The 19,314-nt window shown below is 54.1% G+C and overlaps 1 protein-coding gene and 1 long non-coding RNA gene across 3 annotated transcripts; one reads left to right on the top strand and one right to left on the bottom strand.

Annotated features, from left to right (window-relative positions):
* Positions 1–4,117: 4,117 nt before the first annotated feature.
* LOC106017312 (uncharacterized) lies at positions 4,118–5,207 on the bottom strand. The gene is made up of 2 exons (XR_002402521.4): positions 5,008–5,207; positions 4,118–4,469 (listed from the first exon to the last, which is right to left on the bottom strand). It is a non-coding gene; the product is annotated as an uncharacterized lncRNA (long non-coding RNA).
* A 9,547-nt stretch (positions 5,208–14,754) lies between these two features.
* LOC101789851 (G-protein coupled receptor 183-like) lies at positions 14,755–18,358 on the top strand. Of its 2 annotated transcripts, none has more exons than XM_027443565.3 (2): positions 14,755–14,904; positions 15,820–18,358. In XM_027443565.3, the coding sequence occupies exon 2, from the start codon at positions 15,841–15,843 to the stop codon at positions 16,897–16,899; it is 1,059 nt and encodes a 352-aa protein (XP_027299366.2). In that variant the 5' UTR covers positions 14,755–14,904; positions 15,820–15,840; the 3' UTR covers positions 16,900–18,358. The 2 variants fall into 2 exon arrangements, with proteins under 2 accessions (XP_027299366.2, XP_027299375.2); XM_027443574.3 differs by having other exon boundaries at positions 14,900–15,026.
* Positions 18,359–19,314: the final 956 nt, after the last annotated feature.

The following is a 19,314-nucleotide window of genomic DNA, read 5'->3' on the forward strand; positions in this document are numbered from 1 at the left end:
CCGCAATTAGCTTGGAAAAGAGGTCTCCAGGGGGACAAAGGGTTTCTCACCAGGAGAAAGAGCTCTCTATTAAAGTGTCAGCTCAGAAGCAAACCTTATCTGAGTTGAGAACAAAGAGGCTGCGGGCTGGGTTACGATTTTTAATATTTTAAGGAGCTGCTGTTTTGAAAATGCTTTATTTATTTATTTATTTATTTATTTATTTATGTATTTCTCCTAAAAGCATCAGAATGAATGTGTGTGAATTGCGACGATCTAGCCTCAGCCTTGAAAGAAAAGAGGCAACAAGCATGGCTCGGCAACTATCCTGAGACCCCTGTGGAAAGCAATAATCTTGAAAAAGCCAGTGCAAGCTATGTTTTCAATTTATAAATTAAATGTATTTAAAATTTATGAACTTTGACTGCATGAGTAACTACTTCATTAGACTTTAAGGCTGCATGTTTCCTTGGCTTTTTTCATGGTAAAGTAAAACACATTTCTAATAAACATGGAAAGAGATTCCAAGATAGAGTCACTACTTTTATGTAAAGGACCCTCCAGACTCATTAAAAAAGTTTACCACCTAAATAAAGCAAGCACGTTGTAATTCTTGAACCCATAAAATTGGTAATATATACATAATATTAGCCTTTTCTTGCATGTACACCGCTTGATATCGATGAACGACATATAGTAAGGGTTTTACTGTAAGGAAATTAGCATATAAAACCGTGTTTTGGTACGTCCTAGGCTGTAACATGAACTCGAGAAACAAGAGAACGTAAGGCGGGCGCTGCTCGAATTTACTCAGCAAGTACGGCTAATTGTATGCACGGCCTTGGGGAGAGCGCTGTGGTGCTTTGACACCCAAGCTCCAGCTGTAACTGGAGCTGCCCTGCTTCTCCTACAAGTCCTATTGGGCATTCAGACCCCCTTCCACAGCCAGGGGACGTGGGTGTGAAACCCACCTGTGGGGCCGTGGGTGGTGAGCACCATGCATGGGCCTGCAAGACGAGGCTGAGGCCCAGAGAGCTTTCCCTGTACTTTCACCGTGTACTTTTCCCTTCCCTGGCACTGGCATGCCCACAGCTGGAGTACAATGTCCTCTTTTGGGACCCCACTTCAAGGGGGATGAGGAGAACTGGAGGGGTCCATGGCCTGGGGCCTGGTGTCTTAAAGCCTGCAGTGTCTGACTTGCACATGGCTGGGCCTTGTGGTGGTCACGGCTCAAGCTACCAGGACATCACAAGGCAGTGTAAGAGCAGTAACCCCCCAAACCCTTACACACGTTGTGGGCAAAGGCATAGGAGAATCTACACGAGGCTGAAGGTTGAACCTTCGTTTTCAAACCTTTATCTTTTCCTTGGAAATCATTTATTTTTTCTCTCTGACTCCAGGAGTAGCCAATACCAGCCATCTTCTGGCAACAAAACCTAGTTTTGTGACAGCCTGAACTCGCTTGGATCCCAATGATGGAGCTCTTTCAGTAAGGTGCATCTTTTTTTTAGGGGGGGCAGAAGTTATCCACACACTGTAGTAAGACACCAAACCCATTTCTGAGGAACAACTCTCTTGAGTTTACCACCTTTCCCTTCCTTTTCCAGCCCTTTCTTCCCTAAATCCCTGCTCCAGCTCACACTGCTTCCTCCGGACACCCACTGGACTCCCACACCCCCTTCAGCGCCCACCTCAGGGCTAGAAGAGCTCCTGGCCTGCCCTCAGCCAGAGCCAAATTCATCATTGGCTTGACCACACGGCACTTTTAGCTTGGATGAAACAAAAATTCCAGGGGCAAGTGGGCTGTCGTGGCTGTGACTGCCTCCATGCTGCTGTATGGTGTGGTACATGAGACACTTCACCTCGTTTTCAAGCCTTGTGGTGACAAATCCCTCTTCCTTTTCTTCTTCAGACCTCACCTCTACTTCAGAGCGGTCAGAGTGAGCCAGACTGCGTGCAGGAACTTTTACTCTGCCCTAGCAAAGCTGTCTGTTGGAGGATAATCCCTACCTTGGTTTTTACATGAAGTCTTGTTTGTGTGATTTGCAGCTGGAGCTAAATTTGCATTCTGTTCTTCTGCCTCAGGATTAGTGGCACAAATATCACAGGATTTGCTTTTTCCAGCAGAAACTCTCCTCTGCACAAACCCTTTCCTCAGACAAGTGTCCCCAGCCTTCCCACAGCCCCAGGGCTGACACAGCCAGTCCTGTCCCAGCCTCCCAGCTCCTGGCCTTTGGGGCCACTTTGGGGCCATTGGGGTGCTCCAAATACCACGGGAAATCTCACTTCACGGGTTCTTGCCTGACAACAAGCCACACAAACCACCCAAAAGAGAACTTTTCCCGAGCCAACTCTCGCACATTTGCAAAAAGGATGGGGTTGCTGAGCAAACAGACCTGCTCCATCTCCGAGTTCTGTGATACGGACACCATATGGGCCACCAAGCTGGTCCCCGCTACCCGGAGCTTTTGTTTGTGTATATTGCAAGCTCCTTAAAAAATATAAAAATAACGAAAGCCCCCAGTGAGTTCACTAAGTGAAACAAGCAGGTAAGGTAGTGCTGCATATGGTGCTAGTAAAACTGTAATAGTGAGAGTTGGCAAGAGCCAAGCGGCCTTTGTATTAATTCTCTGGAGCTTCAGGTATAGCCTAATGTAATTACTTGCCCTACTTTGTAGCATTTTAAGAGAAAAGTGTGTGTTTTAAAAAGTTATATTTCCAAATAAAACAGTCAGGTCTGAAGCAGACAAAGTGCCTGATTCTGGTTCCTCTGAAGTCAATAGCAAAACTCCCGTTGACTTAAATCAGAGCAGGATTATGTCCCAAATCTCAGAAATAACAGCAAACAGAGCTGCACTCTTTTTAAATTCACTTACCAGGCTACCAGATTGTAACCAATATTGCTCTCTGATTCACTTTTTTCTCTACTTTTTTCTCTGGAAGGTCCCAGCTCCACTGTTCGGGTCTCCATAGACATCTCTACAGCTTAAATTTGTTTCTCACATGAAGACACCTGCTTTGCAGACATGAAGTGTAGGTGGGTGAATCCAAAAATCGAGTTTCACTGTATAAATACAATGGTTTCATTCAAGAAACGTTCATCCTGTACTTCTGTATTTCAAAGCAGTCTATCAAAATGTCATCTATTTCATTTTCCTGGGTACTGTAGCTACAGAAGCCCTGAATGCTGAAGCCATTTACATCTCTGTGAGCAGAAGAATTCAGGGTGGTTGGAGGATTATTAGGAGGAGCTTGTGTTTCTTTCTGATGATGTATTTTTGCAATTGATTAATGTGTTTACTCTGCTAACTTCCCTGTTAAGGGGAAGTCAGTGATACGTAAAACCCACCTCTAATTGTTTGAATGCTTTCCACACTGTTTGTAAACTCTTATCAAAAGTCACCTGAGGCTGTAATATATCTAACCAGCAGCTCCTTTCAAACATGCAGCTGATAATATCACTAAAGCCTAACCATTTAATCACCAATTTAAATAAGAATATGTATCTGATTGCTTGTATTTCTTGGGTTTGCTATCTAATGGATAAAGATAGTGCTCATGGGAACTATTTTTTTCCCTTGGATGTCTGAAATCATCTCACCATACCTATTTTCTTTAACAATTTTGTCATCTCAAAGTTTCTTGAAATTCTCAGAAATTCTTTCTGGATAGAAATGTGTCTTCTAGATTGCCATTGATGCCTGAATAACAAGGACAAGAAGCTGTGCTGTCTTTTTGTCTTTTCCTGGCTTTGATCTTGCCATGCTGGTTGTCAACAGAGCAGCCAGAAGTGATGCAGAGCTGAAACGCATCAAGACCCTTGCGCTGCATGAACATTGGCTTTTGAATTACTCCCCAGACCTCACCGTGTGCCAAGCAGCACGTGAAAAAGCCCTGCCGTGGCCACCTGGTGCCGGAAGCAGCCTTGTATCAGCTTGCAGTTCACCTTCTCGTATGGTTCCTAAGAGCAAGGCGCTTTCCACCGCCTCGGCTCGCCCCATTATTTCACCTCAGGTGTTTATGGTCTCTAATCAGCACCTACCTCCCCGTACTGGAGTTTGTCCTATACCTGCAGTGGGTTTTTCATTCGGGCTTCTCCTGGCCTGCTTTCAATCACGCTGGTCACGTGCCTCCAGAGGTAGATGGAAAGCAGATTTTATTAAATTGGCATGAAATGCAGTAAAGCTGCACTGACTTTTTGATAACTTCAGTCCTGCGGCTCGCAGCGTTTATTATCAAGGTTTTCCCATCGGTTCTCCACAGCCGCTGTAGGAGATCTCCCCACAAGTGCAGTGAGGGGAATAATGTGCCTCCCGGCTCCTACAGCCCCGTGTGGGGCAGGGGGCACCAGTGGGAACCGGCCCTATGCTGGATTGCAGAGGCAAGATTGAGGAGCAAGAGGGACTGCTGTGTTCACACCCAGCTGGGAAGAGGGACACACAGACAGGCTCTGGCTCCGGAGCTGCATCTCTCTGCTTCACGTTCCCCACCTGCCAAGAGGAAAGGCATCAGTGTTTTCTCTGGCTGTGAGCCTCAGGCTTTCAGGTGCTGCACGGGCTTCCTCCTCGTGGCACCTTTCCCCCTGCCTTCTGCCCGTGCCCACGCCTGCGTAACGAGGACTATCCCTGGCCATAAATCCACCTGCACCGGCGCCTTTTTACCTACCAGGAAGTGCCGCTCACTCCCTCGATGAGTGACGCTCGGCGAGGTGAAGAGAGACAAGTGCAGGCACACGCACCATGCTCTCGGTGCCCACAAGTACGCACACGAGTAGAGAGCTGATTAAATATTTAATGAGGGAATATTGTAAGAAGATAGGACAGGCTGTGGTGGTCAGCCAGACAAGCACAGCAACCTGCCACATTTTACACACAATCAGCCCTTTTATGCCCTTTTTTACGTACCTCACCCCCCTTGTTCCCCTTGTTCCTCCTGCTCCTCCTTCTCCTCGCACACCCCATGGGTGTGCAGGGCTTTGCAGTTTATTTTTCACCCTCCTTGTCCGTGTCCCCCAGTTGATAATCTTACCAGCTGCGAGGTTCGTCCTTCCTGGAAGTGGCTCCTGGAGCTCGTTAGCTCACCAATTAGCGTGGCTGGGAGGCCTGTTTCTGGTCATCGCCTCCCGGCTTAGAAGTCCTCCACCAGACAACCCTGCAGGATCAAACATTCCCACACGTTCCTAAATCAGCGTGACTGAGCAGGCTTGGTTCCCATCACCTCCTCCCTTCCCTCCGATCCCATATTGCCTTGAAAGGGGCCCTTGACCCCTTAAGGCAGCAGGTGCTCTCCTTCTACCCACCCCTACAGCTGACGAGGTGCCTGCGGCCTCCTGTATGGACCCAGGGCCTTCAGGTGTGCCTGCAGAGCTCGTGAGGGCGATGCTGTGGGGACATGGAAGAGCCCTCTGGACCCTGGGTTGGGCAGGGGGACATCAGGGTCCCTGCAGAGCGGTGTCCTCTCCTGGCTGCATCTCCTTGAGTTGCCTCAACCTCCTCCACCTTCTCCTCGTCCTCCTCCTCCTCCAGCAGGCCCCAGCAGACGGGAGCAGCTGGAAACCCATCAGGGGTCTGTGGCACAAGGACCCCCCAAACCTCCCGGCCTTACACGGGGTCCTGCTCCCCGAAAAGCGGCGTGGCGAGGGCTGCGGGAGGCGCTGGTGTGGAAAGCGAGAGTGGGTTTGCTCGATGTCGGCGGTGATCGCCGCCGGCGTTTCCGCCAGCTAAATAAGGAGCCAGCCACGAAAAAACAAATCCTGCTCTCGGTTTCGCCGCTGCGATCGGGGGCGTCTCATCTGGTTTCTTAGGGGAGCGATGGCTGGGTGAAAGGGCTGTGAATAATTTCGCTCTAGCAGCTCGTGGAGACGCGTGACAGTCCGAGGTTTGAGATCGTGTGAGCTAGCCCAGGGCTCTGTCTCAGTTTTGCTTTGAGGTAACCCAGATATTCAAAGCGAAACCTGGCTAAAACCACGGTGGGGACTTACTTTTGAATTTCACCCTACCCGGAGACATTTGAGGCATGCAAATGAGAGCCCTCCATCCCCAAAGAGGCTGAGGCCTGAACTTGAGGGCAAGTGAAAGCATCAGACATCAGACGGGGGAGGTTGGGGAAGCCCTGGGGGGGGAGACAAATTGCCCTCTGACTGTGGCCGCTCCCCTCGGGCACCCCAACTCCTGCATGAGGACGGGCAGAGGTTGGGAAGCACTGAGGGGCTTTTGCTTCTAAAGTCTTTATCCAGGTAGGTAGAACCAGATTTTATCACCACCTTTAATTATTAGACAAATGACGAGATGGTACCTCAAGATCTCCACAAAGCGAGTCGGGAATCACTGCTCTCCGAGCACAGACCCCTGATTTTCCCCCCCCTCGCAGCAATTTCATCCCTGGGAACCCCTCCCGGAGCTGTTTTCCAAGGCAGGGAATTTGTGCAGGCTCCATCTGCGGTGGCTCCAGCTCTCGCCCTGCATCCCAGCCGGGTAAGTTGTTGAAAGGATGACCTCTAGTGGCACCGGGGAAGCTGCTCTGCCCAGCCGGCTGCTCCCCTCCCACCCTGACACTCCCAAAACTGGGGAAATTGGGGCTCGCCAGCACCTCTGGTAGAGCGAAGGGGAGAAATGTTGCGGCGAGGTGGGCACCCCCATCTCCCTCTGTGCCCTCGCCATGCTGCTGGTGTGTTCAGGAGGAGGGAGAGGAGGAAGAGGAGGGAGAGGAGGAAGAGGAGGGAGAGGAGGATGCCTCCTCCTTCTCCTGCACTCCTTCCTGCTGCCTTCCAGCACCCTGCTCACACAAGACCAGCCCCCAGGGCAGAGCCAAGCCCCTCAGCCAACAGGGGCTGATGTTCTCCATCTCCTCAGCCTTTCTGGGCCTTGTCCCAGGTCCTTTGGTTTGGGCGAGGTGAGGAGGTGCACGCTCGGGATGCGGCTCGGTCGGGAAGGCTGAAAAAGGGCCGAAAAGGGGATTTGTGTGGGGCCAGCCCCTGCGGCACATTGCCCATGGTGTGACAGCAAGCGTGGTCCCTGCTTGGGGATGTTCATTTCTGAATTTAATCCTTGGTACTGCTTGCTCAGCGGACCTTGCTAAGGGACCGCAGTGCGGTCTCTTTCTTTTACCTCAGACTGATTTCTGAAGAACAACTGGGTCATCCCAGTGGAAGTACCCTTCCCGTGTACAGCTTGGTAGCTTTTCATCGATTTTCTCCTTTCACAGCCTTGTCTGAGTGTACACAAGCTTCTAGACCCAGCTAGCAGCGTGCAGTCCACCCCCAGACGCTCTGTACCTAGCTTAGGATGAAAATGTTCACATCTCAATCAAGAATAAAACGTGTTTCTGGACATAAAATCACCATCACCCCCATCCCTATCCCACTCTACACCCCACTACAAATGCTAATCCCACTGTCAATGCACATCGCACCAGACAAAAAGTGTTCAGGGTTTTTAATTCATACGTCAGGTGTGCAAAACAAGGGAGTTGAGAACAACTCTCTGCAAAATAAAAAACACGAAATTAGGAAAATCTGGGGCACAGGAGTTTAACCCAGCGGCGTGCAGCCTCCCGATGAGCATCCACCCATCCCTGCGGGTCTGGCGCTGGTCTCTGATAATGTGCATGGAGCCCAGCAGCGAAACGTGGCCACAAAATGGTGAAACACAGCCAGATCACAGGAGCCGGGGACAAATTTACAGCCACAGGGGTCCGCAGGGTCTGCCCAGCCCCTGGGGAGGGCGGTGGGACCCACAGGCATCCCGCCCTGCTGGCAGTGGCCGGGGTGTCCCGGAGGACCCCGATCTTTTGCTCCCTGTCACGAGCAGGAGTACAAACCCAGGTTTTTCATCGAGGCATTCAGTCTGACAGCCACGGCCAGGCCATTAATATGTGAACCCGGTGTGGGTGGGGAGACGGCGCGCATCCTTATCTGCGCCTTCCGAAGAGCGAGGCTCGCTGCTGAAATGACACAGCCCTCACTTCTAGTAAATACTAATTTTGCCCTTCTTAGGAGCTGCTGCTTGAATCAGATTAGGAGGATGACTCTGTTGTCACAGCCTGACTGAGCGTAGTTTTTTTTTTTTGTGTTTTTATAAAGGGCAATATAGTAAGTATCAAGGCCACGGCAAAGAGGTGATTTCATGTGAAATTCTGTGTTTAGTAATCAATGGCCAAGGCCAGCCGAAGCAATCTGGTGACTGTCAGGGTGGAGAGATGGGAAACTACTGCCTCCCTCAAATTTCCCTCAGCTGTAGACAAAAATAAAACAAAATAAAATAAAATGCCACCCTTCATTTCTCGGCCTTTTAAAACCACTCAGCGTTATTCCCACTTTCTGTCAGAGAAGCCGTGACTCAGCCTGACGCCGCCCATCCGAGCAACCCCACCGAGGTTTAGCAGACCCAAGGCATTTAGGGTGAGCCTAAGCATCCAGGGGCAGGACAGCAAAACCCTCGAGGATGCTGCACGACAAGGGCAGGGGATTGCACCAAAGAACTGGTGGGACCCTATAAAAGCGCAGGACGCTTTTTTTTTTGAGGACGGGGACCTGTTCCTTGCACTTGAACGCTCTTTCAATGCGATCATGATTTTAAACAGCCCCGAAGCCAGGCTTTGATCGGGGCTGTGGAGAACAAAACGCTCCCCTCCGACCAAACATCTCAAATTTACGCGTTTCAACAGCTCACGGCTGCGCTGGTTGCTGCAGACAACTAAGGCTGGCAGGCAGCCAGGCCAAAAGAAAAGAAAAAAAGAAGAAACAAAGACAAAAAGAAGCTAACTTCCACAACATGCTAAGCCACACGGTACTTTGTCACAGGCAAAATATTCACCGAATAGCAATCACGAAAGCAAATTCACGATTTTAAGAACCTCTGAAAATTTCCAGCGTGGCTCACGGGGCAGGGTCCCTCTTCGAGCCTTCCGGCCGCGCGGTGCTGAGCCACCAAACCCCGGCTGGCAGAGCAGTCAGATCCCTACCTGAGAGGTGCAAATCACTCGGTATCTCCTTCAGCATCTCGTGACAGAGCCGCGGCCCGTGCGGATGCCGTGGGAGGCACATCCCCACCCCTAAAACCCTGCACCGAGGTTTCTGGCATTCCCACCTGCGTAAAGCCTCGCCAGAGGGAAAGGGGCTTTGGCCTGAATACGCCAGTGGTGAGTGGACCCCAGGAGGCAAAATTTCCACTAGGAAGAAAAAAATTGGCCACCACACTCCTGGGAGCACAGAGAGGAGACCAGCCACAGCTTGGACTCAGGAGACAAGCATCAAGAAGAAAAGACATGTAACAAAATGCATTGCAAAAATGTTGAGCCAACAAGCCCCAAAAACTGTGGTCCTTCAAGGTGGTAGGGTTTAAGATCTGTCTGTCTGGTTTTTCAGGAAAGCCCTAAAAAGAAAAATTTGCCAACTGGAAAAGAAATCCTGATGGATATATGGAGATGGATAAATCTGGATATAAGCCAGACATTTAAAGCATCACCAAAAATCGATCTGATGAAATGTACAGGTTTTAAATCGCTGTAGTTTACGTGGGGCATTTTCTTGAGCTGATGTGCAGAGCCACGAGACAGCCCTTACTGAAAGGAAGGGACAATGAAGCACATCACCCACCTGAAGTGGTCTTCAGGTCTAAAGCCCGGTCAGGAAAGTGAGCTGCAGAGAGATGCAGGACCCACGCAGGGTTTGGTGCCATTTTATCGGGGTAGGACTCTGAGACCGTCACGTCATTTCTCCATGCAAGGGAAGAGCGCCAGAACATCTCCCTTCCCTACCCCAGTGACCTTCAGCCTTTTGAGGTTATGCAGTAGCGCAGGTAAGGAGGACAACCTTGCAAAACCCTTGAGCCCATGAGAAGCAACAGCCAATTAATCCTGCAGCCTTGAACAAAGTGTTACTCGCATGAAAACGGTCCTCCACGGGGAAACTGCAAAGCAAAGCTGAGGACGTGCCCGGAGATGTTGCTCTCAGCTTATTGTTCAGCTCCCAAGGTGTTTCTTCTCTGTTCCCAGTTTCCCAAATTCTTGTGAAACCCTCTGCTACTTGGAGATCTCAGCATCACAGGATGGCTGAGGCTGGAAGGCACCTCTGGAGGCCACCTGGTCCAACCCCTGCTCCAGCAGGGCCACCCAGCGCAGGCTGCTCAGGGCCATGTCCAGGTGGCTTCTGAAGGTCTCCAAGGAGGAGACCCCACAGCCTCTCAGGGCAGCCTGTGCCAGGGCTCCCACACCCGCACAGCACAGCAGTGCTGCCTGGGGCTCAGAGGGAGCCTCCTGGGGGCCAGTTTGTGCCCCCTGCCTCTTGTCCTGGCACTGGGCACCACCAGAAAGAGCCTGGCTCCATCCTCCCTGCAGCATCCCTTTAGGTGTTAATCATTAAAAATTATTATTGTTAATAATTAATACCAGTTATCATAATTCATAAAAAATAATTAATAAAAAGCCCCCTGAGCCTCCTCTTCTGCAGGCTGAACCATCTCAGCCTTTCCCCGTGCTCCAGCCCCTTCATCACCCTCACAGCCCTTCACCAGACTCCCTCCAGTAGCTCCAGGCCTCTCCTGTACCGGGGAGCCCAGGGCTGGACACGGGTGCACGGGAGCACTGCGTGCACGTGGAGGAGCATCCTCTGTCTCTCTGCGAAGTTACATCCCCCCAGCACTTTCTGTGCCGTGACAGCTTTTGCCCAGCAGGTACTGTTTGGGTTGGAGCTGTTGTGGAAACACTGCCTCAGGGGCGAATGCTGCTGGAAAATTCCACCTGACAACAGATGAGCAGTTTCTGCGAGTAAAATTCACCAGAAACATTCTGTTTTCGTAGATGAAAACAATAAGGGCTGTGGGTGTCCCCATCTGCGGGGGGCACAGAGAGCAGCAGCAGCACGAAGGAGCCACGTTAAGGCTGCACTGGGCGTCTTGCAAACGAGGAGAGGGCTGGAGCACACCACTTACAAGACGTGGCGTCCCGCCAAAATAAACTGTAGTGTGAGCTCATGGTGACCCAGGCTGAATCAAGGTGTCTTTTTGGCACCTTCGATGCCACAAATTCTCAGCTCAGCACCTCCTGAATGCCCACTGCTCCTGCCCGGGCCGCGGCTGCACGTTATGAGCAGCGTGTGCAGCCCCGAGGTAACAAAAACAGGTAAAAATAGGACCTCTGTTCTCCAAACCTGCCTTCTGATTGTCTTTTTTTTTTTTTTTTTTTAACAAGTGTTTAAACATTGTTTTTAACCACAGAAATCAGATACTCAGACAACTTTCATCTCATTCCTGCAGAATCAAAATGGAGCTTCTCGCGGGGCGGCGGGGCGCCGGTGATGCTCACGCTCAGCAGAGGAAGTCACCTCGTAACGCGAATTTCCCGGGTATTTCTCCTGCCAGGCACTGTCCCAGCCCCTGCGGCTGGGTGGCCCAGACCATCACCACCTGGAAGCCCTACAGGCCCCGCAGCCCACCCAGACCCATATTTGCCCCTTGGTCCTGACCATGAAGGCCTCAGAGCTGTGTGGGTCTTCGTGGCCAGGGTCAGGGCAAGACCCCATCTCCTGAGACATCACCCCCAGACCAAACCAGGGCATTGCGTTCAGAAACAGATTTCAACCGTGGATTACTCAGTGTTTTTCCCGATGCAGATGTCGGGCCAGATTAAGTTTCTAGTGCTCCAAAGCTCTGGTAATGACTTTCTTGAGATTTTGGTCACCAACTGGCAAGAATCTCAGCACAGGTTTTGCTCTTTCTGCACCTTTTTCAGTCACCTTGAGCTGAAGCCTCCCCAGCATCATCCTCCCCCCATAGCTGCTGCTGTCAATGGGCAAGAAAAGTTGACATTGAAGCCAGATGTCCTCCTAATCTTGGTTCTGCTCCCCTGCCAGGTGAACAGCAGAGGTGTGGAAAATCCCTGCCTGTCGTCTTGAAACCGAAAGCACCTGGATCGGAGATTTTGTGTCTGCACCCGAGGCTTCCTGAAAATGTTTTGCACCTGAAGACAGAAACAGCAGCTGAAGCCAGAGGGGGGGAGGAAGCCAGGAGAGGCGATGAGGCAATGGAAAGAGAGCACAGAAGCTTCCTGCCGCCCCTGGCAAGGAGGGGATGCTGCCACCGCCGCCTCACGGCGCCAGCTCCATCGCACCTGAGGCAACCCAGCGGGGCTTGGGCAGCAGCCCAGAGCTGGGGCTGGAGACCAGGCTTGGAGCAAGTGTGGTGCCAGCACATGCAAGGCTCCTGGAGACCCTTCGCAAGCTCTCCCCACCGATCCTGTGAGCCGTGGGTCTGGGGGAGCGAGACCCATCGGCCTGCGGGACGGGAGGGGAAGGCGGCCATCGCAGGGCCTGTGGCAGCGGGGCAGCAGGACGTGGCCTGTCCTGATAGTGGTGCCTCTTCCTAGGCCAGCACGGGGGATGTGGTGTGAAGAGTCAGTGACTGAGAGCCAAATTTGAGGGGTCCTTCAGCTCCAAGGGGCTGAAGGGTGGTGGTGGGTGTGATGGTGGCCTGAAGGACCAGCCCCAGAGGAGCCACGGGGGGGGGTTCTTCTGGACAATGCAAAGCCTGCGTGAAAAGGCCTCCAGAAGCCAAAGGGGGCTGCAGGGAGTCCTGGAAATATCTGGGCCAGCTGCTGGCATCCAGGGCTTCGCAGGAAAGGGTGGGGAGGGTTTGCAGGTCCCTGTTTTTGGGTGGGGACTGAAGCGGGGCTGGAAGAGCATGGAGTGAAGAAGAGGGGTGGGGGAGCAGCTTCTGCAAGGTGCTGTGAAAACACAGCGCGGGTGCGGCCAGGACGGAGCAGGAGCACCCCGAGGAGGGGCGGCCTGGTGCCAAGAGGGGTGCGGCGGGAGCAGACCTGTACCCAAGGGAGGGTCCCGGCCTGTGGCGGGGCCGTGCAGCGGGTGGAGCTGGGCTGCACGCCTGTAGCGCAGCAGCACCTGCTGCACGCAGGGCAGGAGCGTGTTTTGCACAGAAGAAGAACCCACTTCCTTTCTTCTGCCTTGCAAAACTAAAAAAATATAAAATAAAATTGGGCAGAGAGCACGTTGCTTCCCACCCCCTCCTTATTTCCAAGCTGTTCCCAGACAGGGCTGGCACCCGGACCCGTGGGCTCCTCCATGTCCCGCTGGGGCTGGCGCTGCCTCATGGGGCTCGTCCCTCCTCCGGCCTCCCCGGCTCCACAGAGATGCTTCGACCTCTAGTCAGGGTTGAGACCCCCAGAGCCCCTCTACGTGGCCCTCCCTGGCAGTGTGGTGCCTTCCTGTGCCCACAGCGATGGGACGGGACACGACAGGGCCTGGGGGTGATGCTTTTGGGTTTTCCACATGAAACCCTCTTGCCACGAGCGCCAGGGAGGGAGGGAGCGAGGCCAGGAGCCTCCCGGGATAACGCAACCCCTTGCCCACCCTCCGTGCTGAAGTGACCCCCGCCTGGGTGTGAGCGGTGGGTGCCTGAGCCTTCACCTCATTTTGGCAAAGCGTGAGGTGAAGGACGGTCCCGAACCCACTCCCGGCGGTGTGCTCAGGATCAGGCCTTCCGCAGGGATAACCCTGTGCCGTGGCACGTCCTCCGTGCTCCGTCGTGACCGAGCAGCTCGAGAACATCTGAGCCCGGCACAAGTTTGGGTGGCTTAGCTATGAGCATCCGTGTGCGTAGAAAATCCCCATCTCACGAGGGAATATCTTCTGTAATTCACTCAGCAGCTATTGTCCCACCAGCAGACCTCTCCCCCCAGGCCGTGCAAACCCCTGAGCACCAGAAGCGTCTCCGTGAACAGATGATTGTGAGCAAATTTTCATTATTAGTCTTGCAGTCGTAGAAGTCGATGCCAATATCATTCAGTGTGTAATCTCTGTACAGATGACTCACTGCACACGGGTACACAGATTAGTGCTGAGCTTACTGTCGCGATGCTCTAAACGATTATAAATATTATGCAATTAAAGAATTGGTTGAGCTTCGCCAGCATAAAGGGAAGTTTAAGCTTAGCTTAACTGTAATCTTAACCTTGACATTTCTTAGCCTCAGTGCTTTCCAGTACTGCCCTAAAGGTCCCCTGCTGGGAATTTCCTAGCTTTACTGGGAGTTTTTGGAAGGAGAAAAAAAATAAATAATAATAATAATAAAAAAAGAAAACAAGTGAGGTCATCACCACCAAGAAGAAAAAAACCCCAACCACCAAGCAGAGTCTGAAATCCTCCTGGGATCTGAAAACCCCCCCAGCCCCTCCAGGACACAGAGGCTGTGGGGAAGGCTGCCCTGCTGTGGGGGCTGTGGGGCAGGCTGCGCTTCTGCAAATGTTTTGGGAAGTGCCAAAAGCTCGAGGAAAGCACTCAGCCCTGCTGCGGGACACAAACCGTCTGACCCCACAAGAATGGTTTGCGCCCACCGGGCTCTCCATCCCTCCTCGGATGGAGGTTTAATGGCACGTGGGGTGTGATAAGTGTGCTAAGTGTTGTCCTGGACTTTTGGGAAAAGGTGAAGTGGTCCCATCAGGCTGCCTGGGCAAGGGGCTGAGCCCCAGGGTTGGAGCTGTTGGCTTTAATCTGGTGCATTTTGCATTCTGGTAGAAGTTGTCAGAGTAAAACCCAAAGTCGGCTGCGATGGCAGGAGCGATTGCTGCGCAGGTACAGTCATTTGTCTTCCCCGGCGCTGCCACTACTGAGAATAACCCCGTGGCTGACAAATGCCTCTCACACACCGAGAAAAGAAAAAAAAAAAAAAAAAAAAGCCCAGCGAGAACACACGGTTTTACTAAACCTAAGAGAGAAAAAAAAAAAAAAAAGCCCAAAACTCCCGGTGCTTTTATAACGTGAGCCAGTACCCAGAGGCGCGCAGACACAGCCGGGAGCACGGCGCTGGAGGGTCCTGCGCTGGGGCGGGAGGAAGAGGAGGAAGGAGAGGAGGAGGAGGAGGAGGAGGAGAAAGGAGAAGAGGAGGAGGAAAAGGAAGGCAACCAGGCAACCGCGAGGTGGGTGTGTGTCCGTGCATCTGTCACAGTGCCTGTGTCGGTGTGCCCGTGTGCACCTTGGCTGCTGGGCGCTGCGGGACCGTGGAGCGGGGAGCAGCAGCGGGACACAGCCACAGCCTGCGGTGAGGGGACGGACAGATGGACAGGATGGGGATGGACAGGGATGGACAGGGTGGGGTGGGGATGGACAGGATGAGGATGAGGATGGGATGGATGGGATGGGGTAGATGGGATGGATGGGATGGGGATGGACGGGATAGGGATGGATGGGATGGGGATGGATGGAGGGTGCTGGATGGGACAGGGCAGGCACAGACCCCATGTCCCAAAGCACGTCGAGGAGCAGAGCACACAGATTTGGTAGAGGGACGTGTCCCACTCCTCTCTTTGCATGGGCAGGGGGCACCACCAGCACAGGGATTTTTCCTTTCTTTCTTTATTTTTTTTTTTAATTTTGTTTCTGCCCTCCAGACCCCTCTCTGCCCCAGCCCCGCCTCTGTCTGGGCATTTTTTCATTGAGTGCCCCCATTCCCCCCCGCAGCGATGAATAAATTATGCCACTGCCACGAGACGAGTTTGGGACCTTGTTTGTGTGACACGCAATTCTCTCTCCCCCTCTCCCTCCCACCCTTCCCCCTCCACATCCTTTCTGCTATTGCTTGGATGTGCAAAAACACAACAAAAAAAAAAAGAAATAAAAAAAAAAATAAAAATAAGAGGAGCTGGTGACGAGAAGCAGAACGAAGACAATGAGTCACAGCCTTTGTTTCTCCCCGAAATCACCAGGGCTGCGTTTTTCCAAATGACTGGGGCTGAGCGCTGCTGGGGGGCGGCAGGGAGCGGAGGGGACGGGCCCCCGGCTTCCTGGTAAGGGGCAGCCCGGGGCTGTGGGTTTCACCTCTCTTCTCCTCCCAGGGGAGGAGGAACTGGCTGGCAATGGCTGCTGTGGAGGCCGCCTTCCCCCCTGCCAACCTCACCGCCGTCAACCAGAGCGGCTGCGACGTGCACAACCACCAGGTCTCGGCCAAAGTCACCTTCTCGCTCTTCTACACCGCCCTGCTGGTGTTCGGCGCCTGCGGGAACATCCTGGCCCTCTGCATCACCTTCCAGCGCAGGAAGAAGAAGCTCAACTCCACCGACCTCTACCTGGTCAACCTGGCCCTGTCGGACGCCCTCTTCACGCTGGCGCTGCCGGGCAGGATCGCCTACTACGTGCTGGAGTTCAACTGGCCCTTCGGGGACTGGTTCTGCCGGGCCACCGCCTTCATTTTCTACATGAACACCTACGTGGGCATCTACTTCATGACCTGCGTCAGCGTGGACCGCTACATCGCCGTGGTGCGCAGCAGGCACCCCGGCAGGCTGCGGAGGATGAGCCGCGCCAGGGCCGTCTGCGTCCTCATCTGGTTCCTGGTGTTCCTGCAGACGGCGCCGCTGCTGCTGCGGCCCATGACGCGGCGGATGGGGGACAGGCTGACCTGCATGGAGTACTTCAACTTCGAGGAGGTCCCCAAGCTGCCCTACCTGCTGCTGGCCGCCTGCGTGCTCGGCTTCTTCCTGCCCGTGGGCATCATCCTGGTGTGCTACGTGCGGATCAACCTCAAGCTCTGCCAGACCGCCAAGGAGAACCCGCTGACGGTCAAGAACGGGCACCACCGCCGGGCCTTCACCGTCATCCTGGTGGTGCTGCTGGCCGTCCTGCTCTGCTTCAGCCCCTACCACCTCAACATCGTCCAGTTCATGGTCAGGAAGATCCTCTACCAGCCGTCCTGCCGCGAGCAGCAAGCCTTCAAGATGTCCCTGCAGGTCACCGTGGCCTTCATGAACCTCAACTGCTGCATTGACCCCATCATCTACTTCTTCGCCTTCCGGGGCTACAAGCGGAGGCTGCTGCGCATCTTCAGGAACAGCGGCTCCATGGCCACCTCCTCCACCGCCAAGACCCCCTCCGAGAGCAACAGCAACAGCCAGCCCCAGGGCTCCAGCTCCGTCTAGAGGCACGGCCCCTCCTTTTCTCTCCGGCCGGCAGCGTACGGACCGTGCCCCGCAGCAGGACCCGCCCTGGCCGAGCCCCACCAGCTCTGCAGGGCACGGGGCCACCAACCCCACCTGCGGCTGCTGGCCTGGAGCAGAAGGGCCCCGTTCCCACCTCCGCCCCAGAGCACGCAGCCCGTGGTGGCCACGGGCAACGCGCCCGTCCCTGCTTTTCTGCGTCCCTCTGTGGTGGGTGTGCTCTGGGGAGGGGGTGCAGGGTCCCTCGCAGCGCCCTCCAGGAAACCTTCACCCCCGTGCTCCCCGCAGCCTGACGGGAACGGGGGACCGGGGCCTCATGGGGCCTTCCCTTGGACCTGAGGGCCCTGCAGGCTGGCCGAGAGGGGCGCATGAAGTAGCTGAGGTTGGGAAGTGTCTCCAGTGGGACCTTCCCGGTCACCTGGGCCCTACTCAGAGCAGGTGGGACTGCAGGGCTGGCCTGAAGGGAGCCTGTGCCTGTAGGGCACGCCACAATGGCCGAGGAAGAGCTGGCGTGCAGAAATTGAGGAGTAGCAGTGGTCTGAATGTTGCCAGGGAGCCTGGTGAGGGCCACCAGTCCAGCAGCCTGCTTGGAGCACCACCACCTCGAGCACCAGGCCCGTGGTGCTAGACATCATCCCTGCCACCAAAGACGGACTTCTGAGGACACCAGGCTGGGGACAGCAGGACACAGAAGGGACGGGGAGGGAAGGGCTCGTTTGATGGAGAAAGGAGGTGTTTGATGGCCCGTGTCACCTGAACACGCTCTCCAACCCGTGCGTGCTCCCCAGCTGCTGGTGCAGGAGCGTGAGCAGGGGGCATTTCCCCAAAACCGTGTGTTCATTGAAGAGAAATGGGCGCAGCAGCGCACGTTCTCCACTCTTCATTCATCCCCCGACCCGAACTCCTCGCAGGATGGCCCCCGGCACCCTGCACGTTTCCTGCGGCTCCGCCTCGCGAGCGGCCTCGATGAGAACATCTCTCATCCCTCCCCTTATCAGCTCCTATCGCTAACTGCACCGCTGCTGCCGCTGCTGCTCCCTTCCTGGCGTTCTCCCCGCTGCACAGGCGGCTGCAATCAGCGCCGCGCTGCTGCCATCAGATGTGGGATTCCTGCAGAGGAGCGCGAGCAGACACCTGTGCAGGGGCCAGATAACATCTGGGGAGCGGCGACCGCAGCTGGCGGGCAGGGAGCTGTTGTCGCTGCAGGGACGGGGACACCGCGGCCGCGCCCCGGCAGCGCATCCTCTGCAACGCTGGGGCTCGCCGAAAGAGGGAGAGCCGAGACCTCGTCCAGGGCGAGCGGTATTAATATTTCTGTATTCATATTCTGAAGTCACCTGGAGCTGCTCCTGCTCATCGCACGCTGTGCCAGAGTCTGCTTGATGTAATAAATGCGGTGGTTGGGAAGGCTGGGGCAGCTGTGCAGCCTTCATCAGCATCACGGATGGTTTTCCAAGCACAGTTCCTGCTGCGCCGTCTCGATCCAGCCCAGGCTGCAGCCTTGTGACCTGGAGAGAAGGGAAAGTTGCTGGGTTTATCCCGAGGCAGGGAGCACGCTCATTTTGTGGTCGCATGGCAGTGGTGGATCTGCGCGGAGCTGTGCAGCCGGCAGGCCTACGTGATGCAAAGTGAAATTCCCTTTGTGTGCTGTGAGCCTGGCGGTTCAAAACCCCTCGTGAGTCAAAATCCTCGCTGTGCCTGCTGGTGTGCCGTCCCTCTGCCCCATCTCCGCAGGCCTCTCCTTCCTCCCCGGTGCGCTCCATGTTCTGTGCTTCTGAACCCATTGCTGAACCCTCTCCTTCCTCTCAGCTCCCCCTCTCCTTCGCTGAGCTCAGAAGCCCTTTACAGTCTCTGCTTATTTCTGTTAAAGGCCAAATCCTGCCTTCAGTTCAGCCACGATCCCCGAATTCTCCTCCTACTTCCGAAGCACCAATATTGCTGCTTTCTCCAACGCTGCCACTCAGGCTTGGCTACAGCCTCCTTAAAACAAGCGCAAGCCCCAAAAACTTCCAGTTTCCTCTTGGAAAGTCCTTTGCAAACAATCACACGCCAGCTGCTGGACGGCCACCTTGTGGAGATTGCCACCACCTGCACCCCTTCTCCAGGTCACCGTCGTCTGCTTCGTGCCCTGTGCTTGCACTGGAAGCTCTCGGTAGCGCGTAAGCTCTTTGAATGTCCATGAAAGGCTGTGTGTGCTTCCCCAAAGCATCCTTTTGTAGGGCGGGAGGAGTGTAATCCTCCTGAAAGTTAAAGCAAGCACAGCATGCTCTGCATAAGCACGTTTACCTGGATAATAAAACAGGCTCATGCGTCTGCACATAAACACATACGGCGTTTGCGTGTTCGTGTGGCCCTCCTGGTAAAACAGTATTTATACCCAGTCATATAAAATGCTTA

This window comes from Anas platyrhynchos, chromosome 1 (genome assembly GCF_047663525.1).
Source record: "Anas platyrhynchos isolate ZD024472 breed Pekin duck chromosome 1, IASCAAS_PekinDuck_T2T, whole genome shotgun sequence".
NCBI classification, from domain to species: domain Eukaryota; kingdom Metazoa; phylum Chordata; class Aves; order Anseriformes; family Anatidae; genus Anas; species Anas platyrhynchos.